This window comes from Sapajus apella, unplaced genomic scaffold, assembly GCF_009761245.1.
Source record: "Sapajus apella isolate SASKATOON/1434 unplaced genomic scaffold, GSC_monkey_1.0 scaffold73, whole genome shotgun sequence".
NCBI classification, from domain to species: domain Eukaryota; kingdom Metazoa; phylum Chordata; class Mammalia; order Primates; family Cebidae; genus Sapajus; species Sapajus apella.
In genome coordinates this window covers 8,431,061-8,457,947 of record NW_022437013.1, presented here as the reverse complement: position 1 = coordinate 8,457,947, position 26,887 = coordinate 8,431,061, and the positions used below count along the sequence as shown (strand labels likewise).

At 34.6% G+C, this 26,887-nt stretch overlaps 1 protein-coding gene across 2 annotated transcripts in view; it reads left to right on the top strand.

The window, feature by feature from the left end:
• The window catches only part of RNF128 (ring finger protein 128), a 90,610-nt gene extending 65,270 nt beyond the window's left edge, over window positions 1–25,340 (top strand). For both annotated transcript variants that reach the window (XM_032250922.1, XM_032250921.1), the window contains exons 2-7: window positions 3,373–3,620; window positions 15,795–15,866; window positions 18,644–18,726; window positions 19,716–19,812; window positions 20,587–20,755; window positions 23,900–25,340. In XM_032250922.1, coding sequence (XP_032106813.1) covers window positions 3,373–3,620; window positions 15,795–15,866; window positions 18,644–18,726; window positions 19,716–19,812; window positions 20,587–20,755; window positions 23,900–24,033 — 803 coding nt within the window. In that variant the 3' untranslated portion in view covers window positions 24,034–25,340. The remainder of the gene's footprint in view (window positions 1–3,372; window positions 3,621–15,794; window positions 15,867–18,643; window positions 18,727–19,715; window positions 19,813–20,586; window positions 20,756–23,899) is intronic.
• The last annotated feature ends 1,547 nt before the right edge of the window (window positions 25,341–26,887 follow it).

Sequence of the window (26,887 nt, the reverse complement as noted above, 5' to 3'; positions counted from 1 at the left end):
CACTATAACCAGAAGAGAAGATTTTGAATGATGTCACCACAAATAAATGAAAAATGTTCAATGTGATGGATATGGTAATTGCCCCCATTCGATTATATACTATATAGTATATTTAACATTGACAATCACATTGTACCCTACAAATATGTACAATTATGTGTCAGTTATAAATTTTAAAATTAAGGGTTTTAAAAAAAAGGACTCTGCCCAAAATTTAAAAAGGCTCAATTTAGAGAGGCATGACAATTGAGATGCAAAGCAAAAGGAAATACTAGACAGAGGTTAGAAACCAAGTGACAGGGGATGAAAGACAGCATTTGATTTCTCACTTGGAGCTTGAGGAACCTGTATAGAAGCATCGTTTGAGCTGGGACTTAAGTAATACATAGATAAGCAGAGGAAGGGAGGTGTCAGAGAAAATATAGGGCATTTTAGGCAGAAGGATCAGAACGAACAAAGATTTAAGAAAAGTGAATGACAATGGTCCCATGTGGCTATATCTGAGTACTCATGAGGTGGGGACATAGTGGAAATATATCAAACTGGCAAGATCAGTTGAGATCAGATCATATAAGGTTTTACATGTTAGGCCAAGAAGTCGGATTGTAATGAGTAATTAGGAGCCACCAAAGACCCCTGGGCAGAGAAAGAGGCATGATTCAACCAAGTTATGGCAAATGTCAAACAGGAAGGCCAACTCTAATGAAACTTTAAGGGAAGGACTGGATATAGGATGACCAGCTAGCAGGTTACTGAAATAGTTTCAGTACCCTATTTCAAAGAAATTATGAGGGTCTATATTAAGGCAGGAGGAATAGAAAGATCTGATAATGGCGACAGCAATAAAGTAGATAGAATCTGCATGACTGATTAGGTGAGCAGTGTGGATTCCGAGGTTACTAAACCAGGTGACTGGAAGGGTTGTTACATTGTTAACTGCAATTGAGAACAGTGGAGGGAGAGCAGTTTACAGATACTTGCAAGGGTGTGGCAAATATCAAAATGCTTAGAAATAGGTCTTTTATATGATTAGAAAGCTAATTTCAGTTTTTTAATAGTTGGACTATATATAGCATGTATGAATATATATTGTGAGGACTGAAACACAGCATTGTTCCTAATATGTAAACAATGTACATTTATTGCCTATCCTTGTTTTTTGTTTTGTTTTTTAACCTTCATGTGACAACAATGGCCAGTATGTTCCTGAGTATCCACCCCTGCCTCATACCCCGTATGGTCTAAAAGAAAAAAATGAAATGAATGCTGCATTATATAATTAGTCACAACTTTATTACCATGCATTTTCCTGAGAGATGGCTGTTAGAGAAAAGACAATTTCTGTGAATTTAGTGCCATAGCTAAACATTTAAAGCCCCCAGATAAATAGAAAAAAAGGCCACTCTCTGGCAAAGTTACCTCCAGACTCATAAGGGATATTTTCTTCATACACTGATATTGGAAGAAGATACAACTGAGGGTCTCTACATTTCAGACTCCTTCACTCCCCATTGTTTTTGATATTTTCCTGGTGTAAATGAGAACAAGGTGAGTCATTAACCTCTATCAAACTGAATGATTACACATGAGTCAGTAGGGTTATAAAAGGGCTTAACTAAATTGCTATCATGTAAAAATAGTGTCTTTTGGAACATTAAGGACCTGTAATAAAATCCTTTGAATAAAATTTTTAAATTAATAACTTCAAATGAAGAGAGAATCTTAGCATACTATGAGATTTTTTATTTTTGGCCTCATCTTTTGGAAACTTTGGCTACTGAGGACCATACATTTAAGGGATTAGTTGAGTAATAATTTTACTATTTACATTGCCATTTAAGTTTTATACTCTTAATTTGAAAATTAAAACTGTGAATACTATTTTAATATTTTCCATAGAGATGGCTATTAGAGAAAAGACAATTTCTGTGATTTTAGTGCCATAGCTAAAAATTTAAAGTCCCCAAATAAATAGAAAAAAAAAGGGCCACTCTGGCAAAATTACCTCCAGACTCATAAGGGATATTTGGGTCACATACTGATATTGGAAGAAGATACAACTGAGGGTGTCTACATTTCAGACATTCACTATTTTTGTATTTAAATTCAAATCTAAAGGTCCTTATAGAGTTGTATGTGTGTAGATGTATTTATTCCAGATTGGAGTTTGCTCATTAACCTAGATTAGCACGTTAACTTAATATCAGTGGGAGATTTCTCTGGTTGGTTATACCTTAACATTCAATGACTGCTATTCTTTTGCTTAAGATTATTGGTCTTAGGTAATATAAACTAGAAGGAATATAAACCTTGATAAGCATTGGAATAGCATGAGCAATCTGACATTCTTACAACATTGGGAAAGATACCATCTGTACTTTATTTTTTTCCACAAAACTTACATTATTGGTAGTAGAGAGGTAGGTATTATAAATAATTGGACCTTTAGCAATAAGAATCATCTCATTTTAGGCTTGCTTGTCTTTAATTGGTAGTGAATAGAAATGTACATTTTTATATGTTATCTTCATTGCTAACCTGATTAGGTCCATGTAAATCCCTAGAACACCTTGAGCAAGTTTTATATTGCTTTTGAGGATACAGAAAAATGGCACATCATGGGCATATGTATAGGTTGCACATTTGGGTTTGTAAACATTGTTTGGCTCAAATTACTATCCCAATATGTAAATCCTTATACATGTTAGTAGTGAGCTCATGAGATAATTTATCACTTCATAAATTGGGAAATATGTCTGTATTTCCCAAGCCTTAGGTTCCCTATAATGTAAGTTCTATTTTCTACAATTCGGGGGGACTATTTGACTTTAAGCAAGCCTTCACATAAGATGCAAATTGGGTCTCAAAGGCAACACTGTTGAAAAATAGATAGTTAATCTGAGGAGGGGAAGGGGTTTCTTGTAGCTTCCTTACTTAGTTATGAGTTCCCTAAGGTCACTAACCAAATCTCATGCATGTTTGTATAGCCTACAACTTTTATATAGATAGTAGGTGCTCAAAAATGTTAATTGAAGGAATGAGTATCCTTCCTTTGTCTCATTGAGACCCATTTAAATTCATTTTAGCAATTGGGTTTGTATACTAAGAATGTTTCACCAAACCCCGTCTCTACTAAAAATACAAAAATTAGCTGGGCATGGTGGCGCATGCCTGTAGTCCCAGCTCTTCGAGACGCTGAGGCAGAAGAATTGCTTGAACCCAGGAAGCAGAGGTTGCGGTGAGCAGAGATCGTGCCATTGCACTCCAGCCTGGGTAACAAGAGAGAAACTCTGTCTCAAAAAAAAAAAAAAAAAAAAAAAAAAAAAAAAGAATGTTTCACCAAACTAAAACTGAATTTGTTTTCTTTTACAGGTGCAGGAGACATTGTTGCAATCATGATCGGCAATCTGAAAGGCACAAAAATTCTACAATCTATTCAAAGAGGCATACAAGTGACAATGGTCATAGAAGTAGGGAAAAAACATGGACCTTGGGTGAATCACTATTCAATTTTTTTTGTTTCTGTGTCCTTTTTTATTATTACGGCTGCAACTGTGGGCTATTTTATCTTTTACTCTGCTCGAAGACTACGGAATGCAAGAGCTCAAAGCAGGAAGCAGGTTTGTAATGGTATTTTCTTCCAATATTAAAAAAAAATTTTACTGTTCTAATTGTTTTGGGGTCATGCATTTTAATACATTTTAATTGCTAGACGATGATCTCTGCATGTTTTATGAAACCTGGTAGTTTTTAAAAGTGCATCAGCTCTTCTCAAATGTTTTATTTTCTATATTTGTCAAAGAACTTAATCCAGCCTGATTAAGTCTTCTAACACCTCATTAGAGATCACAACCAGGATTAATCATATATGGGTGTAAATATATATGTTCTTTTAAATAAACATTTTTTCTAAATTACAAAAACATTTCATGCTTAATATAGAAAATTAGGACATTAGATACTACATAGGAAAAAAAGCCACCTAAAACCTGATATAGCAATATAACTATAGTCATTGCCCAAAGGTAACCACTATTATTTTATGTGTATGTGTGCATTTGCATGTGGTGGTGGGGCTGAGAAGATAAACTAGGCAAAATGTTGTGAGAAGACAAGTTAGAAGATCTAATTGTCCATGATATGCTGTTAGGCTCCAAACAGAGTCAAATATTAATAGTTTCTACCATATTATAACAGTGTATAAAAAGGTACAAGGTATAGAAATAACAGAGCAAAAACACCAAAGCATTATTGGACAGTAAAGTACCTGTGGTTGTATGGCATTGATCCTGCCACCATTAAATTGTCCCCTCAGGTACCTGACACCCTTACATCTCACCTTACCCAGTTTAAATTCCATGGTCACTCACACGCATATATCTTCAGTTCCCTTGGCCCTTCTTTCTCTTTGTTATAGTTGCTGGCAAAACAAATCCAGCCCTGGTTAAATCTACTTCCCACCTACTCTGTGTCTGCGCCTTGCACACTGAAGTATCAGAAAAGCATTTCCAGCTGTACTGACTGATCTCACTTTAAATTTGTGACCATAAATTCAGAGTGGGTCCTTAATGCTACCAAGGAATCACACTATGTTTTCTTGGCCATTTACTCTCCTACTGTTGACTAACCGTATGTGTTCCTTTCCCTTTCTCCAACACCTCCTCCAACTTTACTCTCAATTTGTATCTTATTTTACTGAGAAAATTGAAGCTATCAATAATACTTCCACATATTCTCATCTATCTGCAACTGAGTCTATCCTATTCCCCTGCCTTGTCTTCTGTTATTATGGATGAACTGTTCCTTTGCAAAGGCTAACTCTTTCACTCATGTACAGGATTCTTTTTCTCTTTTGTATACTCAAGGACATCACTCCAGAAATTGTCTGCTCTCACTCTCCTACTTTAACAATTCCTCCCTCTCCTCTGGATCTTTTCCATCAACACACAAACATAGTATTATTGCTCCCATTTTCAAAAGATTTTCTCTTGACCCCAGGCCAAAAACCTTGAAGTTGGTCTTTATTCCCTTTTTTTTCTCACCTCCCATGTAAACTCTATCAGCAAATCCTGTTATTTCTACCTTCATTATATATCCAGAATTTCATTATTTCTTATCATCTCCATTGCTTCCATGCGATCAAAGCCACCATGATTTCTTACCTCCTCCTCCTTTCAGGTATTCTCAGTATAACAGCAGTACGGTGTGACACTTCTTTAGAAAGCTCAGCAGGGATTTAATGTTTTCAGATGAAAATACATTTTTTATATGTACTGAGAAGTTTCCCTAAAGGCAATTAATTTCTGGCCACTTCATGTACTCTTTCTCCAATAAGTGAAAAGAACTCAATCTATTTGCGGGGGGCGCAGAGGGAGCAGTGAGGATTTTTATATAGCAAGAAAGTTAATTGAATTTAGGAATAGATGAGAAATTAAAATGTTGTTATAAAAACTTCATAAAGATTAGATACCAGCATATGGTAATAAGTGATGGTTATCTCAGTGTTTAAAGTTAATTGACTTCTATCCTTCTGCTTAGAGAAGCAGCTAATCACATTGGTGGCAGGTTCAGCCTGATACTGGCTGCGGTCAAAAAGACGTTTAAAATTCCTGTGCCAGGCCACTCAGTAGTTTCACACTGTGTTAATATTTGACGTTTGTATATTGTGCTGTTTTTATCTACAAGGCTGGAAGGAAATTGGTGTCCAGTGTGACAAACTACTCAAAGGTTATAATTACAATGACAAGAGTGTTTGGTTTGCATATGTTCATGGTGGGGTGTGTGTTTCTTTATTCTCAGTGCTATAATAAATTTATTAACATGGCATTAAACCCTATCAGAAAATAATAAGGTTTATAAAGAACTTTGTCTGGTGTTACAGAGCTTCATTGGACATTTAGCTCTGGTTTCCTCACTTATTTAATTTTCATAGTTTATAATACATTTTATGAAAATTAACCTCTATAGAAATTGTCAAGAATAGCATTAAAACTTCTCATCTACAGTATTGGAGAAGGCTTTTGAAGAGACTTTTAAAAACTACTTAATGGACTATATCTGTTTATCCTTTGGAGACTAAAAGATTAAATATATGGCTGATAATCCTTTTAGCTTATAAATATTCAAGGGTGCTAGAAGGTTATTTATATATTTAATTTTCATGACTTAGTATTAATTTTTAAAAGGTAGCACTTAACACATATGCTGATTATAACTATCACTAAACATTTAACTGTATTATTTCCATTTTACTGGTAGAAATGGTGATGAAGGTGAGTTACAGAAATCTGCCTTCATTAGAATGTTAGGCAAATTTAATATATTCAAGAAGTTCTTCCTTCTGAAGGTTATGACACATGGTATATAATGTCAGGCAACTGATAACTGTGTAACCATAAATTCTGATGGCTGAATGCTCAGATGAGTCTTAGATGGAATAGCCTGATCTGTGGTAGTGTGATGTGTAAGAATACATATCATCCCTATTTTGTAGATACAAAGTTTTTAAACAGAACAAAAATGTATTAATGGATTATAAATGAAAATAACATATTAGGCCTTATAAGCTAGATTTGTGTCCCTGCCAGGAAAACCCTAACTTGAGACAAGAAAGATTATGGGAAACCTTATGGCATACACAGATTAAACTACATTTGGGAGTGATCCCTATACACTTGACTGTAGCATGGGTTACCAAACATTTTGGGGTACAGTACATGTATCCTAACTGTATTCAAGCAGTTAATAGTCAATAACAACAATGTATCTGTTGGATTAAACACTGACCAGTGAAACAAAAGAAACCTATAGGTGAAATAGGAGCTGACCTGGATATAATGGGAAAAGCTGAATTTACTTTTAATGAAGAGTGACTTTCAGAAAAGGATTACGAACTAAAATAGACAGATTAGAAGGAAATCATCTTCCAAGAGGAGGGAAAAGAATGGGAATACACTTGGAAAGGTCATAAAGCTTTGATAAAATGATCACACAGATCTAACACGTAATGCTAGGGAATGCTAGGAATCAATATTAGGGAAGAAAATATACTCTAACACAACAGAGTCTATTAACTATTTTACTTAAAAGTGAGCCCTAAATAACCATGGGGATAATGGCTTTTCATTTTTAGCTGTGAAAGCTCAGGCAATCTTTGAAACACATGCAGATCCCCAAATTTATGGAATTTTTTTGTAGCAACTTGCACTGCTGATTTCTGAGTGATCTTGACCAAAGGATGGACCAAAATAAGGCTAGTAGGAATAGAACTAATACTAAGGGCCGGGCGCGGTGGCTCAAGCCTGTAATCCCAGCACTTTGGGAGGCCGAGGCGGGTGGATCACGAGGTCAACAGATCGAGACCATCCTGGTCAACATGGTGAAACCTAGTCTCTACTAAAAATACAAAAAATGAGCTGGGCATGGTGGCGCGTGCCTGTAATCCCAGCTACTCAGGAGGCTGAGGCAGGAGAATTGCCTGAACCCAGGAGGCGGAGGTTGCGGTGAGCCGAGATCGCGCCATTGCACTCCACCCTGGGTAACAAGAGCGAAACTCTGTCTCAAAAAAAAAAAAAAAAAGAACTAATACTAAATGATACCCATGTACTCTCATGGTAGGGAAATGGCCTTGCTGTGCAAAGTTAACCATAACCTATAACTTTATAATAATGTAAATTGAGACAAATGATTGGTTTTGTCCCCAGATAACATGGAACGTAGAAATGACAGAATAATTGCCACTGGAGACAGCATTTGTTTCTCATCATATCTGGTATACAGGCGAAGGCTAATTCTTCTAGGAAGGTTTAATAAATATTTCTGTGACATTTCCGAATTTTATTGTAACCAAACCAAACTGTACCATAACCATATTCTGATATGGTATAATACTGGTATTGTTAGTAAAATTCAACTATCTTATATAAACAAATCATATGATAATCAAATTTATTTGAGAAATTGAACTAAAACTTCTCACAGTGTGATACCAAGGGAGAGTGACTGGCAAGAAGAAGAATTAGAATGATTTAGTGGATTACTATATTGAATACTTCTGTGCAAATTTATCACAAAGTTCAAGTGGTCATAGATCAAAGGAATAAACTGATAATTAAATTGGTATAACAATGTAAAGATGTTTGTGATGGTATTACAAACTGGATGAATTGTTCCTTTGAGCCTGTTTCTACTCCTTGTTGGCTTCTGCAAGTATTAGATATACTTATGTTGTTCATATGGCAACTTATATGTAAATACTGTGCTAACTGAACAGTATATACAGTTGACCCTTAAACAACTTGGGTTTCAACCACATGAATCTGCTTATACATGGATATTCTTCCACTTGTGCCACCCCTGAGGCAGCGAGGCCAATATATCTTTTTCCTCCTTCCCAGCCTAGTGAATGTGGAGAAAGAACGATGCAGGCCTTCATGATGATCCATGTCCACTTAGTGAAGAGAAAATATATTTTCTCTCATGCCTGTCATAGCAGCACTTTGGGAGGCCAAGGCAAGTGGACTGCTTGAGCCCAGGAGTTTGAGACCAACCTGTGCAACATAGCAAAACACTGTCCCTGCAAATAATAGAAAAATTAGCTGGGCACAGTGACTGCGCACCTGTAGTCCCAGCTACTTGAGAGGCTGAAGTGGGAGAATCACTTGAGCATGGGAGGCAGAGGTTACAGGAACCGAGATCATGCCACTGCATTCCAGCCTGGGAGACAGTGAGACCGTGTCTTTAAATATATATATAAATAACAAATATATATATTTATATTTATATATATTGTTTTCTTCCTTATAATTTTCTTAATAACATTTTCTTTTCTCTACTTTATTGTACAAACACAGTGTATGATTTACATAACATACAACATACGTATTAATTATTGTTTAGGTTATCAGTAAGGCTTCCAGACAACAGTAGACTATTAGTAGTTAATTTTGGGGGGAGTCAAAAGCTATATACATGGAATCTTGGCTGCGTGAGGGTTAGTGCCCATAACTGCCATGTTGTTCAAGGCTCAACTGTATACTATATATAGTATACTGTATGTAAATACTATGCTAACTGTATAGTTACTATGTAGAAACTGTACTGACTACCATACTAACTGAAATGATAACATGTAAATACCATACTAATAGTTACTGTACTGACAGTTTTATTATAAAAAGGCTTTGACCAACAGAATGGATTGTGAGGAAAAAGGTAACACAACAGATGTAGTTGCTTACTCCTTGCATGTCCCCAAGGGAACCATGATTGCCCCTGACCAGCTTTGGGAATGTGGCTCTCAAAGTGTTCTTTATGTTAGCAATTGATAATTTCGTTATATACACCTGGAACAATGGACCATGTTGTGCCAACCTGTCAGAGCTGCTTTTCACAACAATCAAGATTGAGGATATCCTAGTTTCATTGTTGGGGTCCTGAGTTTCGGGCAATATGGCCAGTTGCTAGAAGGATACACCTAGTAAGCAGTTCATTCATCTAAGTCTTCGACTCTAACACTTAAATTGGCTCGCTGGGCAGAGATATGCCATACATTTCTGTAGTTTGCTGCCAGAGAGAAAGACCACTCCTGTGTGCTCTCAGATGAGAAAGGACTAGGCTACATTAATATCTTAAAATCTGTCCTTCAACTTAAAGCATTACTAAAAAGTATCTAAACTATTTCTGGTTACATTAAGTTTTCTCTACTCCATAGTACACGAAATTAGCTGGAAGATTCATTAAGTACCTGCACACTGTGCCACTATCAACATATATACATTTGTGGTTGATATGCTCACATGTATGTATCCATTTCTGCCTATATTTGAGAGTAGTTCAGGGTTTTTTACAGAAATCATGAGATTTTTGACTCTTGAATATGAAGAGCAGATTAAATCCTTGTCTAAATGGGACTTCGTTTTACAGTCTTTCTTCTGACTTTCTCACTAAAGAAAAGAAAGCTTGTATAATGGGTCTCAAGATTCTTATATATTCACTTACTCTAATTTTACATTTATATCACTAATTCTTTTTCCAGCTTTATTGAAGTATAATTGACAAATAAAATTTGTATATATTCAAGATGTACAACGGGTTGATTTGATATACATATTAATTGTAAAATGATCAACATAAATTAACACATCTATCCACACACATAGTGGGTGAGGATACTTAAGATCTACCCTCTTAGCAAATTTCAAGTAAACTATGCTATATATCAGATCCTCAGGATGTATTCATCTAAAATTTTGAACTCATAGAAGCAGAGAACAGAGAAGTGGTTGCTGGGGTAGGGGTATGTGTTGAGGAAATGGGGAGATGTTGGTCAAATGACACAAGCTTGCAGTTATACCACAAATTCTAAAGAGTGTTAATCACATTTCTTCAAAAAAATGCTATAATCTGAGCTATAACCTATCTACTGGGTGAAACTCCCCCTTTCTTCATGGTTCTTCCTTGTAGTGTATTTCCTTACACTGCCCACAGTGATGTTCTTCATGGGTGTGGTCTGCGCTCTTATTTATCCCCACATCTGTAGTTCCATAGATTTATAGGAAGCTTTTTTATAGCCTGCACCTCCTCTTACCTGTAGGAATACTTTCGGTCAAATATTACAGATAAGCTTGTGTTGAATAAAATGGATTTCTTTCAGTTTTCATATACCTAAACAGCCACATGGCTCAGACTTCTATTTTGTTCCTAGGAATATATCTGAGAAAAAGAATCCTCTTACTGTAATTCTTGATTTTAAATATCTGTGTTAAAACTCTTAGCCAATTTTTTATTAAAATCTTTATTTTTAAAATATGGTGACTTAAGTACAGAAAAATCTAGTTTGCTTGTATCTGTCTCCTGTCTTGCTTTTACACACCCTGTCCTCCATCAAGTAATTAGATTTGACTACATACTTAATACTATTCATGTGGATTTCAGTTAAGCTAAAAGCTGAATGCCCTGGAAGCAAAAATGAGGCTGACAAATCACCAGACTGAAACTTGTATTTTAACTATTTGAATATAAATACACCAATAAACTGGGTAGAATATCTCTGCATTCACTATAATTTCAAAATTGAACATTGTAATAAAGAATGATAATTGGTTTGACACTTCGTCTTCAACCCCAATAAATTCCCATTCAGAACCAAAAAAAGACCCTTATAATTGAGATTCTTCAGTAAGTAGAGTGAATGCAGCTTTTGATTAGTCAGAATAGCCGCATTAAGCTTCTGTTAAGAAAACTGGCCAACAACCAGCTTTGAATCAGTCTTCCATTCTACTGCCAAATATTCTTAGACCAGGTATCTCTTAGGATTAAAGAGAAGGAGGGGAAAGGTGAAAGGCAGTTGACATAATGTACTTGCTTTTTTAAATTCCCCAAATCACAGTAAGTAGCCAATTTGAGAAGAATTTTAAGATTGGATAATTGCTTGCTTTGAACGGGTTTTTTAATTTTTTTCAATTGTCTTCTTCACAAGGAATGTGAAGGCTTTTTAAAGGCTTCTTTGCATTACACAATGGAGGCAATGTACAATAGTGGCGAGATCATGGGCTTTAAAGTCAGATAGAACCTGAGCTTGAATTGAATCACAGCTCTGAAGCTAACCAGCTGTCTGGACTTTAGTCAAGCTTCTGAACCTTACTTTTCTTGTCTATAAAACTTGGATATCAAAATAGCTATTTCACAATGTTGTTAATTATTAAACAAGATGGCACATGTAAAAAGCTTACAACCTGACACATGGTAAAGGCTCAATTAATGTTTAAACCTTTATTTTCCCAAACTTAATAGAGTAGAGGATTTTAATAATTAAAATGAGAAGTGTCTTGCATGAGAAAATCAAGAACGTCTGTTTATATTTTCTAAATTCAGAAAATAGTTTTTGAGCAAACTCTAGCAAATAGGGAATTTTTTTCTAAGTGACTAAGGCCCAGTCCTCCAGCTACTCACAATCTAATAGGAGAGAAAGGAACATTGATAATAGAATTACTGAACAAGATAAGAGGTGGAAGCAATGTGTTATTAGGATTTATAAACTAAGGAAATTCTGATCAGGTGGCAAGGCATTGGAAAAGGGGAAAGTATCCAATGTAATTTGTATAATCAGATACATTCTTGAAATTCTGTTTAAGGAGTAAGATATAAATTACAGTCCACATGGGGCATATTGTCTAAATGTCGAGGTATATTTGGGCAAAAGTTGGCATAATGTTGTTCAAACATATGTATTGAATATAATCTACTCGGTCCTAATACTGTTCTCATATTTCAGTTTTTTTAGAGGGACGCATGCATCTCAGAACTCTTGCTATCAGTGTCATGGTGAAATATCTTGAGTGCTATCTTGAATATCTTAAGGCAGTTTTGTGAGTGACTTGCTTTTAAGCTCTAAAAATACAGTTGGTGCTTTTTACTAAAATCACTTGTCTTGCATCCATATTTAAAGAAAGTAGCTTTTCTTTATATAAGACCGGTAGGAGCTATTGAAATATTCAGATTTTCTTTAAAACACATTTTTATTCTGAGGCTGCTTTGTTAAACATTAGTTTATGCTATGCTGCAAATCTTTTAGAGATCCTTTATAATCAAGTCTCTTGTCTAGTGTCTTCTGGCATTTTGGATTTGGCCGTATTTTTTTTTTTTCTATGTTCTCCCCCCACCGTCATTTTCTGGCACTGATCTTAGTGCAAGTTCTACTCTTCTCCTGGGCATAGACTCAGACATTACATACAAAGTTTCCCTTTGACCCCACACTTCAAATTAATTAGCATTATAGTCGTGGCTGTAATTGAGAAAGTTATATATTTGACATTAATTCCTAATAAATTGATAAGCATTAACACCGGAGCTTCAGGCATTTATATTGTATTGAATGGAATATTTTGCAATGAGAAATCAAACTATATAGACTGAATCAAGTAAATACCCTAGAGAGTTATCACTTCCTTATGAGAGCTTTCCCCTAACTGTGTTATAAACCTAAATTAGAATTGCTTTCAGGACAAAGGGCAAAATGATTGTGAAAGACATCATCAACTACATTACATTTTTTCCCTTTTCTTCTTGCTGGCTCTATTTTTTTCTCATTTGTGTTTTTCTCCTCTCAATGTCTAACTGACTCATGATCTATGCGAAAAGAAAGTAGTGAAGTGTAGGTGTCTGGTCCAGGGCCAGGACCATGAAGGCATACAGGTGGAAGGATTGCCACAGTTTGACAGACCCTAGAATCTAGGAGCTAGAAAAACATCAAAAGACAGCAGAGTTATGCATGGTTATATTGTAATGGACTCTTGGAACATGAAGAGCAGAGTTCCAGTACCAGCTCTATTAGTTAGACGCTGCATTCCCTTTTGGATAAGTTAATGTTTTCAACCCTTCACTTGCACATCTCTAAAATGAGGATAATACCTTCTTCTGGGGGTTGTTGTGAGGATTAAATGAGGTAATGGATAACAAAAAATTATTTTAAATTGTATAACAACTGTATATTGTAAGGAAGTGATAGTACTAGCTTGTTGTTCCAAGCTTCGGTCAAAACAGATAGCTACCTTGATGTAACTCTGAGTTTCAGTGGAGCTGACACTAGCTCTGATATTTCCAACAAGACATTCGTCCTCTTTGAGCATCAGTTTTCTTCTCTGTCTCATTAGATGTCGGGCTTGGTAATCTAAAGATCCTAAGTGTACCTTGGCTCACTGTCACTCTATTATTATCTTGCAGGTAACAAAATAGAAGGGAAGATATTTGTGCTGAAATTAAGTCTCATCATAGAATTCTTTTAATTCACAACTATGTTCCAAAATGGGAGTGAAAGTGCCTTGATTAGCACCTCTTTTCCTTCTTAGGATCTAGGCCTTCCTATTCACTGTTTCTATTAAGCTTATTTGCTTGTCAGGTTATATTCTGAGAGGTTTCTGCTTTTCCTGTGACAGCAAAGAAATACTTTGGCTAATATTCTCCTTGGCATTAAGATAAATACCTTTCACAAAATGATATCTTATATAGGAGACAGGTTTGGGCATTAAGGAGATTCTTTACATACTGATACTTACAGATTATTACATTCCAAAATATATTTGCTACAAGTATTTGTAGTATTTGTAGCAAATATATTTTGGCAAGTAAGTGTTATGCTTATTGATGAATGGTAGTTTACATTTTTATGTAATAAACATTTTATTGAGTGTCTGCTATAAGCCAGACATTATACTAAATACTTACATTATCTCTAATTTTCATGTAACTTAAATGTCAGCTGGGGCTGGGGGTACATATGGGAAGGAAGTTGCTTATGTTCTCACAATGATCTCTGGTTCTGAGGGTCTACTTTTTGCCAAATTTCTAAGTTTGTTCATTTTACAGTTCAAAATAGGAAGATCACTTATCTTGCCATGCCACACATGCTACCATTATATTCCACACATGTAGTAGTTGGGTTTGCGCTGCTGTAAAGGAATACATGAGGCTGGGTAGTTTATAAAAAAAAAAAAGAGGTTGATTTTCCTCATGGTTCTGCAGGCTATACAAGAAGCTTGGTGCCAACCTCTACTTCTGGTGAAAACCTTAGGAAGCTACCTATCATGGCTGAAAGCAAGGGGGAGCACGTGTGTCACATGGTAAGAGAGGAAGCGAGAGAGAGAGTGCAGGCTCCAGGCTCTTTTAAACAACCAGCGTGAACTAACTGAGAACCCACTCATTACCACAAAGATGGCACTGAGCTCTTCATGAGAGATCTTCCTCTGTAAACCAAATACCTTCCACCACGCCCCACCTCCAACATTGGGGATCAAACTTCAATGAAATTTGAAGGGAACAAATATTCACCATATCAACACAGCATCTACCAAGTATGATACTTAGCCTCTACTTCAATTTATATGTGTATTATTTTCACTTGAGGCATTCATGTATGTAGTAGACGTTAGTGAAGGGGAATGAAGTATTTGCAGCATCACCAATAGCTTCAAATTAACACCAAATACCTCACCAAATATTACCTGGGATGTCTTTCATGGATTCCTCTCTTTATAGTCTTTTCCTCTCCTGGTAGATTCTTCCCACACCCTGACTTCACTTCTGACTCAATTATCCATAACATTTTAGTTCTTATTCCATAAATGAGCCTGTGGCTTGCTTTTGCAGACACATCTCAGTGAAACAATGCTCAGTGAAACAATATGCTCAGTGAAATAATAAAAGGCAACCACTCTCAGAATTCATCTTCTTCATAAAGCAGTTGTGGTTATAAACAGCAATATTTTTCTTAATATCAAACAGTGTAAAGGTTGGTACCACACTCATTTTGTAGATAAGTAAACAAACTCAAAGCTTTAAATGACTTGTGCGGGGTTATTCATTGGGTAATAACAAAGTCAGATATTGAACCATTTGAATCCAAATCCTATAAACTTCCACCAAACAAGACAATTCAAAAAGGAAATTGGAAAAGAGGCATGTTAATGTTCTCTGAGCTTGCAAATAGGAAGATTGCTTTGAAAATCCATAGCACTTGAATCCATTGGGGATGGGAGAAATGTACATTTCCCATTATGGTCCCAAAGTATTGTTTAAGAAAACAGGGAAACATAGTAAGTGAAAGGTCTCAATAACTTGGAAAATCCTGCCTGATATCAGGTAAATGGGACATTTATTATGGCTAATTAACTTTTGTCTTTAAAAATTCATTTGTACATTGGCTTTTACCTGATAAATATTTATTGACCCTCTCTATCTTTTTCATCATACTTCTTTAAAAAAATAGCTTTTTCTAATGCCTGCTATTTTTTTTACAGAGGCAATTAAAGGCAGATGCTAAAAAAGCTATTGGAAGGCTTCAACTACGCACACTGAAACAAGGAGACAAGGTGCATTCATGACTTTTAAATGCTATTTGTTTTAAAGCAGTGGTACCAAACCATGGTTCAGGCTAAGTGTTCTTCCAAAGTACGATTTTATTGGCATTTATGAACCTTATTGACTTTTTATATGTATTTGATTCTACAAGTAGGCTGAATAATGTCCCCCCAAAGATATTTAAGATATCTATTCCCTTGAATCTGTGAGTATTACCTTATATGGCAAAAGGACTTTGCAGATATGACTAAGTTAAGGGACCTGAGATGGGAAGATTATCCTGGGTTATCCAGGTGGATTTTAAATACAATCACGGTGTCCTTATAAGAGGGAGGGACAGGGATATTTGACCACAGCACAGTAAAGGATGTGACAATGGAAGCAAGATGTTAGGGTGATACAAGGAAGAGGCTATGAGCTAAGGAATTCAGACAGCCTCTAGAAGCTGGGAAAGGTAAGAAGAGGGATTCTCCCCTGAAGCCTCCAGAAGGAGCACAGTATTGACAATGCCTTGATTATAGACTTCTGATTTTCAGAACAGTAAGAGAATAAACTTGTGTTGTTTAAGCCACTGAGTTATGATAATTTGTTACAGCAACTACAGGAAACTCATACAATACTTTAGTGTTACTTTGCTTGAACATTCATTTTCAGATTTAGGACAGTTGAGAACTACCATTGATGGGTAAAACATGTATTTCAAAAAATGGCTGTAGAACTCATGGAAATAATAAACCATTGTAAATCTTACCAAAGCCATGAAACTGCAAAAGGCTAGTGAAAGAGAGAGATCAAAGAAGATCTAAAAACATATATCATGTTCATGGGTCAGAAGACTCACTGTTGTTAAGCTATCAGTTACCCACCAAACTAATTTATGGATTTGATGCAGTTCCAGTAAAAATCCTAGTGGAAATCTTTTATAAAAATTGATAAGCTGATTCTAAGCTTAGATGAAAATGCAAAAGAACTAGAATAAACAAAACAATTTTGATAAAGAACAACTTCGGATGAGTCACACTGCCTGATTTGCAGAATTATTTTAAAGTCACAGCAGTCAAGATAGTGTCCTATTGGAAAAAGAATAGACTTATAGATCAGTGGAACAGAAGACAGAGTCCAGAAATAAACCCACACATACATAGTCGATTGATTTTCCATAAAAGTGCAAAAGCAATTCAATAAAGAAAGGATAGCTTTTTCAGCAGGTTAGCCAGTTGTTGGCTATCCATATGCAGTGATTGGAAATTCTTAAGCAAAAAAAAAAAAAAAAAATACCCTATGTAAATATTAACTCAATAGATCATAGACCTTAACATAAAACCTAGAACTATGAAATTTTTAGAGGAAAACTTTAAAGAAAAATGTTTTCATGACTTGGGTGACAAACATTTCTTAGATATAACTCTAAAAACAAGTCCATAAAAGAAAAAAATGATACATTTGGCTTTGTCAAAATTAAGAATTTCTGCTCTTTGAAAGACACTTTTAAAAGAAGGAAAATATAACGGACAAACTGAGAGAAAATATTTGCAAATCATATGTCTGTTAAAGGGCTGTACCAAGAATATATAAAGAACTCTCAAAACTCAACAGTAAGAACACAACTGAATAGAAAATTGGCAAGCAAAACAGACAATTCACCAAAAAAATATGAACGGCAAGTAAGCACATAAAAGATGTTAAACATAATTAATCATTAAAGAAATACAAATTAAAGCCACAATAAAATACCATTACATATTCATTAGAATGGCTAAAATGCATACAACTGAAAATACCAAGAGCTGACCAAGATTTGGAGCAACTGGTACTCTCATTCATTTGCTGGTGAGAATGCAAAATATATAGCCGATTTGAAAATGTTTGGCAATTTCTTATGAAGTTAAAAATACACTTAGCATAGCACCAAGCAATCTCAATACTAGATATTTACCCTATGGGGGCGGGGGAATCTATGTTCACATAAAACCTGTACACAACTGTTATAGCAGCTTTATTCATAGTTGTCAAAAACTGGAAAAAAGCCAAATGTTGTTCAACTGGTAAATGGATAAACTGTGGTACATACATATTATGGAATACTATTTAGTGATAGAAGGGTGAGGGGAACCCCACTGATACATACAACATTATGGATGAATCTCAAATGCATTATGCTAAGTTTAAGAAGCCAAACTCAAAAGCCAGAAAATGCATGATTCCATTTATATGACATTCTGGAAAAGCCTAAACTATAAAAATCTATCAGTGATTTCCAGGAGCTGGGGATGAGAGGAAAGATTAACTACAAAGAGTTTGGAGGAGTTTGTTGGGAGTAATAGCACTATTCTATATCTTAATTTTGTTAAGGAATAAGTGATATATTTTTTTAAATGAAAAATATATTTGAAAAATATATTTTTCAAAATGTGCAGAACTGTACACTAAAAGGGTGAATTTTACTGTATGTGAATTGTGCTTTGTTTTTTTTAATGAACAAAGTTATAGAACTTGTACAAATGATATTTTATGTATTCTAAAATCAGGAAAAATAGTTTAAATCAGTGCTACATGTTTTTCTTTGTTCTGTTCCCCTTTTATTTCACTTTATTCTTTCATCTTTTTAAAGTCTTGATAATTTTAAATCACCTTTGAAAACTTTACAGTTAAATAATCATTCAGTGATATGATGTTCTTCCTTTTATAGGAATTTAGGCTGGTTAAGTACATGTATGTTCTGATCTTGTTCTGTAGTTTAATGTATCTTTTCTTATCTGTCAAAGTAACAATAACTATTTGCTTGTAGGAAATTGGCCCTGATGGAGATAGCTGTGCTGTGTGCATTGAATTGTATAAACCAAATGATTTGGTACGCATCTTAACCTGCAAGTAAGTTTGATTTTCTTTTATATCTTCAATAAAAATAACTGACCCACAAAAAATGATTGTGATGGAAGAAAACTATTGTGAATATTTCCAAATAGTAAAGAAAATGTTTATTTTTAATTTATTTTCATTTAAATGTAGAAGAATGGTTTATTTTTATTATTATTTATTTCTAAATACCAATGAAGTTGGTATAAGTCTAATTGTAATCTGGCTCAATTTGTTCTAAACTAATTCCATAGAAAACTGAGAATGTAGCCAGCACAATTTATATATATATATATATATATATATATACACATATGTATATGTATATATAATATACAATGTACATGTGTACACACAAACATACATAATATACATATATGTATAATATATAATATATACACATATAGATATAAGGATAGTACTGGATTATTTAATTTTAAATTTATTCTAATCCATTGAGAATAAAATAAAATAAAATAAACTTATGAGCATCTATTTGGAAGTGTTCATTCCTTAGTTTTTTAATTATCCCTCTCTTGAAGTTTGTTCTCAGCCCTCCTTCTCTTAGCTACTTAATACAATAGTGGTGCTCTTGGAACATATCACATTGCCTAAAGCATCAGTACTGTGTCATTGTACTCAATACTATATTGGACTATATTATTGAGAATGTCTGTACCATTTAACAGTTAGGGAATTATAACTGTTTAAAATTTATAATAATCAACAAAGTCGTAGGTCAGGTAGCATTCTAGCCATTTTCAAATGAGTACTAAAAATATTTTTTGGGAGCTAGAGTAATGAGGTTTTTATATTTAAAAGTACTGTATTATGGAATTCCCAAATTTTGTTTCTGTGGCTTCTTCATTGTATGAATAGTGTGTTTAAAAGAAAAGGCATCCATTCAAAGACTAAATAAAATTACATTAAGTAATCTGTTAATATATATTAGGCAAAGTGTTGCTACTTCGCAACTGATAACTATGTATTTTTTCCTTCATTAGCCATATTTTCCATAAGACATGTGTTGACCCATGGCTGTTAGAACACAGGACTTGCCCCATGTGCAAATGTGACATACTCAAAGCTTTGGGAATTGAGGTAAACATTAATATGTTATTTATATGAAGGATATATGCCTGGGCTTTGGGGAAAATGACATCCTTATTTTTTAGTTATGTAACATGCCATACTTACAGTTTATGCTTAATCTGGGCATATTTATATCATATAGACAATGAGATACCATCTTGGGCCACCTCCATTTTCCTTCTTCCTCCCTCTTTTCAAATAGACTCATTTGGTCAGAATTTGAAATAATAACCATATAAACTACCAACTTGGCATCACTCTTTCTATTTTTGTAATCTTTTACTGTTGCATAGTGACCAAACTTGTAGTTAAATAAGCATGCATAATTTGAGGAGGCATAATAAATGTTAAATTATAAGTTTATAGTTGGTAAATTTTTTAAAAGGCCTATTTGCAAGATACAACATAGAGTCAAGCTCAGTTCTTCACTTGGGAAGATACATAGATGACAGTGATTCTCATTTTCCATAGGGGACAGCATGATGTTATTTTAGGGCCTAACTTGTACCTGGCATTATTTTCAAAGTGCTGGGATCACCCAAATGAACATATCAGATGAAAGTGCACTCTGCCTGTAGCATCTTTCACCTCATTGGTGGACCTAGTTACTCTGTTTCGACTGGGGCTAACAAGAGACTTTAGTGATCATCAAAAGAGATCACAGGTTTTAAAGGTTAAGAAATGTTGCTCCAATGAATCACCTATAAATAAACTTTGAAGTGATATGTCGAAGAAAAGCATGTACAGTGAGAGGCTTTTAATTTATTCAAATGATCTTTAAAGGTGGATGTTGAAGATGGTTCAGTGTCTTTACAAGTCCCTGTATCCAATGAAACATCCAATAGTGCCTCCTCCCATGAAGAGGATAATCGCAGTGAGACCGCATCATCTGGATATGCTTCAGTACAGGGAGCAGATGAACCGCCTCTGGAGGAACATGTGCAGTCAACAAGTAAGCATCATACTAAGGGTTAATGAGTGCCCTACAAACAATCTATTGTGGATCATATGCCTGTATAGTACTATTGCTTTTTAGCATTTGTTCCATTCAGCCATTATCACGGTCCAGGTTTTTTCCACTTAAAATAATGCCATGAAGGATGCACCCCTGCCTTAACATACATATATTCAAATGTATTTGAAATCGATGAAATGCATCAGAGCGGGGCTTATTTACAAAAGAAAGATTTATTGGAAAGCTTTTCTCCGATGCATTTTAAATCTCAGCTTATTAACTACTTACAGAGAGTAAGGAGAAAATTTAAACTTTAGAAGCCATTGTTTATTGCAGATAAAGCAGAAATTAAGATAAAGGAGTTCTGAAATGATAAAATAGAATTCAATTTTCAAGTGCTTGATTTATACCCAGCTTCTCCAGAATCCATTTGCAAATAGGAATCTGTTTAAGGATGGTGTGTGCTGCCACCTGTTGACTGTTTACCATGAAATGAACAAATTGTTAGAAACTAATATTTAATATATCATTTTCAAAATTCATATGAATTAGTATTGCAACTTAGCAATTTTATGCCAAATGAGAAATTTGAGGGAGTTCTGTTTTTTCCCTAAAAAGATACAACTCCCATAAAAATTATTTTCCCCTTAACCTCAATCTTTTTCATGTTTTTTGTTGGTTTGAAAGTCTTCTCTCAATCCTCATTTTGAGGTAATTTAATTCTAGCATAAAAGTAAACCAAAAACTGATTGTCGAGATGACTTATGAAACTTTCAGCTTCCTGTGATATAAACCTTTGTCCTCTGTAGGCTTATCAGTGCCATAGATACCACGTCTGAAGATATCACAATAAATATAAACATGCAAAGGCAAACTTTGTATTTCTTGTATCTAATCTTTAGACAATCCCTTGAATATAAACTAGATGTAAGTATCTTAACAATCTGTGAATTATTCTACCTATAATAAAGAATCATTTTCTGTTTGCCCCAGATGATCTTGTACTCTCATAATTGTGTGGTAATAGAATTCAGTAAAGATAAAAGAGAGTGTACAAGATAACTTATTGCTAGTCTTTTAAAAAACAAAATACCAATCTACTTTTTTTGTGTTCTATTCTTCTGTGGGTAGGGGTGGGGTGGGGGAAAGAGGTAAGCACAACAGATTTTGCAGAGATTTAAAAAGCAAATGAAATAATGATCCATGTTTTTCCTCCTGTATTCTTAATTTGAATGATATTAATACTCACCCAACTGCCCCAAACCAGAAACTAGGGACATCCCAAATTCTTCCCACTTCCCCTTCCTATTGATTCAACATCCATGTTCTCAACTCTGTCCCCTAATTTCCAACCTTAATTCCACAGTCATAGTTTGAGCCACTATCTTCTCTCTGCTTATTCCTTCCATTCTGGTTCACCCAAGAAATTGGGGGATCCCAGGATAATTCCTGTTTCTTCTTTAAGACTCACACCTCTTTGAGAAGCCTCTCTTGACTAGATGTGATGAACTCTACTATTGGTTTCCATAGAACTTTGATCATTGCACTTGTAACACTGAATTTTATTAAAACTTTTAAGGTTCCTTTGAGTAATGACAGTGCCTTGTATTCACTGTTGTCTATCCAGGACCTAGCACATAGTTGATACTCAAATTTGTGTTGAATGAGTGACCACTTAAACCAGATTTAATTTTGTCTCTGATTGCATATTACTAGTTTAAACTTCTTGTGTATTAGCCATTGATTTTTATGGTGATAGTTGATTTGCATAACTTTCCAAATACATATAGTTCATGTCTGTATGTCACATCATTGGGCTAAGTTCTATTAGAGCACTGGTTTTCAAACTTAAGTACTCATTGAGTCACCTGGAGGGCTGATTAAAACAGAGAGGTCACCACCAGAGTTTCTGACTCAGTGGGTCTTGGGTGGGTCTTGGTTGGTGCCTAGGAATTTTCATTTCTAACTTCAAAGCTTTTAAAAGCCATAAGTCTTCATTTTCATACTCTTATTTTCTTTTTTGTTGGTTGTTTTACAACCTTTTACAAGACTTTTAACTATGGTTTGTAGGCTGGAGTTTGCTGGCCCCTAGGCTAAAATCTATTTTAACCTTGTACTCTCCCTGTCCTAGCCCTAGAATCAGCCATTGCTTCAGGAGGCCTTTTACTGGAAAATGGTATTTCAAAACCAGGATCTGAGCACTAGGCGTGTTTATTGTTACGAGGGTGTCATTGCTATTGGCCTTTTAATGAACAAGACTAGAAAGTATATGTGTTTACTCTCACAAATATACACACATATATACATTATTTCTCCATCATCTTATCTATCTGAAAAACAATAACCTTATACTAATACATCTGATTCAGCTCTAACACCACAGAGTTCATTCTAGCCTCCCCCTTTATTTATTTGTAACTCCTTTCTCTGACAGTGAAAGGCTCTTCTTATCCACAGTATATTTACTTATTTGTTCAATTATAGAATATACATAAAATAGTTTCAGCGTTGCTAACACATACCCCTGTGTAAAACAATTTCACTAACTAGTGTACAGTTTTTTCTGTTTTTAGCCTTATAGGTTACAGTCAAAATACTGTATTCCAAAGTTATTTAAGTTTAGTTGTTTTCTTCCCCATTCTCTTCATGTGGTTATGTATTTCATTTATAATACAATTAAGTTTATTTATTACTGTTTTTATTCAATTTTGGGCATCCCACCAACTTCCTGGTTGATTTTTAAAAAATCTATCTATATTTATGTTTATGAAGAAGCATTGGTAATTTTTTAAGTGCCCAGGTGATTGAAATGTATAGCCAGATTTAACAGCTTGCTATATTTAAGGTAAGGAAGAAGTAGAAGACATAATTTTTGCTCTTAGGGAGGCTATAATCTAGGTAGAAATAAGCACACATATGGGAATCAAAAAAGGATCAGTTATAAATCAATGTAATAATGCCATATGTACTTTACATAAGATTTAGCATAAATTATATAATTATTAAAGTTACAGGGAATGAGTATGATAATCAGAGTATGATGAAATGAAATAAGGAAGTCTTCTTGGAAATGAATGTTGAATTTTGTCTTAAAAGAAGAGAGGGATAAAATCATCCTAAAATTGCTATTTCTTTTTAAAGATGAAAATCTACAGCTGGTTAACCATGAAGCAAATTCTGTGGCAGTGGATGTTGTCCCTCATGTTGACAACCCAACCTTTGAAGAAGATGAAACTCCTGATCAAGAGACTGCTGTTCGAGAAATTAAATCTTAAAATCTGTGTCAATAGAAAACTTGAACCATTAGTAATAACAGAACTGCCAATCAGGGCCTAGTTTACTATTAATGAACTGGATAAATTTAATAAAATAAGAGTGATACTGAAAGTGCTCAGATGACTAATATTATGCTATAGTTAAATGGCTTAAAATATTTAACCTATTAACTTTTTTCCACAAACTCATTATAATGTTTTTCATAGGCAAGTTTCCTCTCAATAGTGATAGCAACATTTTTAGACATTCAAAACTGTCTTCAAGAAGTCACATTTTTCATTTATAACAATTTTCTTATAAAAACATATTGCTTTTAAAATGTGGAGTAGCTGTGATCACCTTATTTTATGATAGTATCTTAATGAAAAATACTACTACTTTAGCTTGGGCTATATGTGTCAGGGTTTTTCTCCAGGTGCTTATATTGATCTGGAATTGTAATGTAAAAAAGCAATGCAAACTTAGGCTAGTGCTTCATGAAATGCCTATTTAAGCTACTTTAAGTTAATAGAACAAGTTTAAAGCAAAATATTCATTTTAACTTTTTGTTGTTTTCAAAATTAAGCTAAATGTGCTTCATGTGAGTGTCAACCATAGTTTCTCAGAGATTATGGACTGAATTGATTGGTATATTAACGACACCAATTCGACACAAGATTAGACAGAAAGGTTCCTTACAAAAATACTGCGTAGCTATTTCTCAAACTTGTGGGATTTTTCAAAAGCACAGTATATGAATCATACTGTTTGACAATGGTAATGACAGAGTAAGTAACACTAATATTGGTCATTGATCTTTGTGCATGAATTAGTCTACGGAAAAATGTTCTGTAAAATTAGTTGTTGAAAATGATTTCCAAGCAATGTTACTTTGAAAATTGAGTTTATGTTTGACCTAAATGGGCTAAAATTACATTAGATAAACTAAAATTCTGTCCCTGTAGCTATAAATTTTGTGAATGCATTTTATTGGTGTTTGAAAAAGAAGGTGGGGGGGGGAATTCCAGGTGCCTTAATATAAAGTTTGAAGCTTCATCCACCAAAGTTAAATATAGCTATTTAAGAATGCACTTTATTTGTACTCTTTGTGGCTTATCTTTTGTTTTAGAGTTTTGTTCAAATTCTAGCAGAATTTAGGCAACAATAAAACAGACATGTATTTTTGTTTGCTGAATGGATGAAACCATTTCATTCTTGTACACTGATTTGAAATGCTGTAAATATGTCCCAATTTGTATTGATTCTCTTTCAATATAAAATGTAAATAAAATATTCCAATAAAAGCTTGTGTCTGGTGTTAGTTTAACTGTCTATATTAGCATGTTTCTTGTGCCACTATAAAGGAATACCTGAGACTGGGTAATTTATAAAGAAAACAGGATTAACCGGCTCACGGTTTTGTAGGCTGTATAGGAAACATGGGGCCAATACCTGCTCCACTTCTGGTAAGGGCCTCAGGAAGTTTACAATCATGACAGAAGGCTAAGTGGAAGCAAACACATCACATGGCAAAAGCAGGAGGAAGAGAGAGAGAAGCAAGAGGTCTCAGACTCTTAAACAAGCATATCTTGCATGAACTGACTGAGAACTCACTTATCACCAAGGGGATGATGCTAAATCATTCATGAAGGATCAATCTCCATTATCCAATCATCCCCACCTGGCCTTACCTCCAAGATTAAGAATCACATTTCAACATGAGATTTGGAAGGGACAAATGTCCAAACCCTATCACTGTCATATACTAACTTTTCATATATAATATGCTTGGATTTGGGAGGGAACAAAATGGTTGGATGTAAATGGTCATTTATACATTTGATCAATAAACACTAAAACTTTAGTATGATATTTTTACATATTACATAGAGAGGAATGGATGCCATTGTAGTATCATTCAACCTACCATGAATTATCATTAAATGTCAGCAAGGTAAACAAGAGGTTGATCAGTAATAATATAACATTAAAATAGACCTTGATGCCAGTCCATCTTCATGCTTTAAAGTTTTTCTTCAGCCTTCTCTTTGGTAGTATGACTGTTAGGATGCTATTAATGTATTAAGTGCATCTTTCTTTCGTCAAGCATGTTAAGGATACAAACATGCTTGGAACACCTCAGCACTAGGATTATCAAAACAGGTACATGTTTCTTATGTGGTGACATGCCGGGGACGGGGGTGGATGTGTAATGCCTATATTCTTTCCCTATATTCTTAGAGAGTTAAACTCTTTTCAAGTTTTGTGGGACTTCTTTTGGAACATTTTTAATGTTTTTTTTTTTTAATTTTTAACAGGTGTACTGAAGTATAATTTACATAATTTACCCATTTAAAATATATAATTGGAATATGGTTAGCAAATGTGTAGAGCTGTACAACTATTACCACAATCCAGTTTTAAAACATTCCATCCCTCCAAAACATTCTCCTATGCCCATTTGCAGTCAGTTCCCCCTCCCATTCCCAGCCTCACACCACCACCAATCTGCTTTCTGTCTCTATAGATTTGTTTATTTTGGATATTTCATATAAATGGAATCATACATCATGTGGCCTTTTGTGACTGGCTTCTTCCCCTTAGCAAGTTTTCAAGGTTCCTCCATGTTGTAGCATATATCAATATTTTGTTCCTTTTCCTTGCTGAGCAATATTCTATTGTATGAGTGGCTATCCATTCAACAGGTAATGAATCCTTGGACTATTCTTACTTTTTGGCCATTATGGATAATGCTGCTATGCACATTCACATGTAAGTCTTTGTGTAGATGTATGTTTTAGATTATCTTGGTTATAAACCAAGGAGAGAAATTCTGTGCCACTTGTGAATTTTCTTCCTGCTATTATCTTTTGA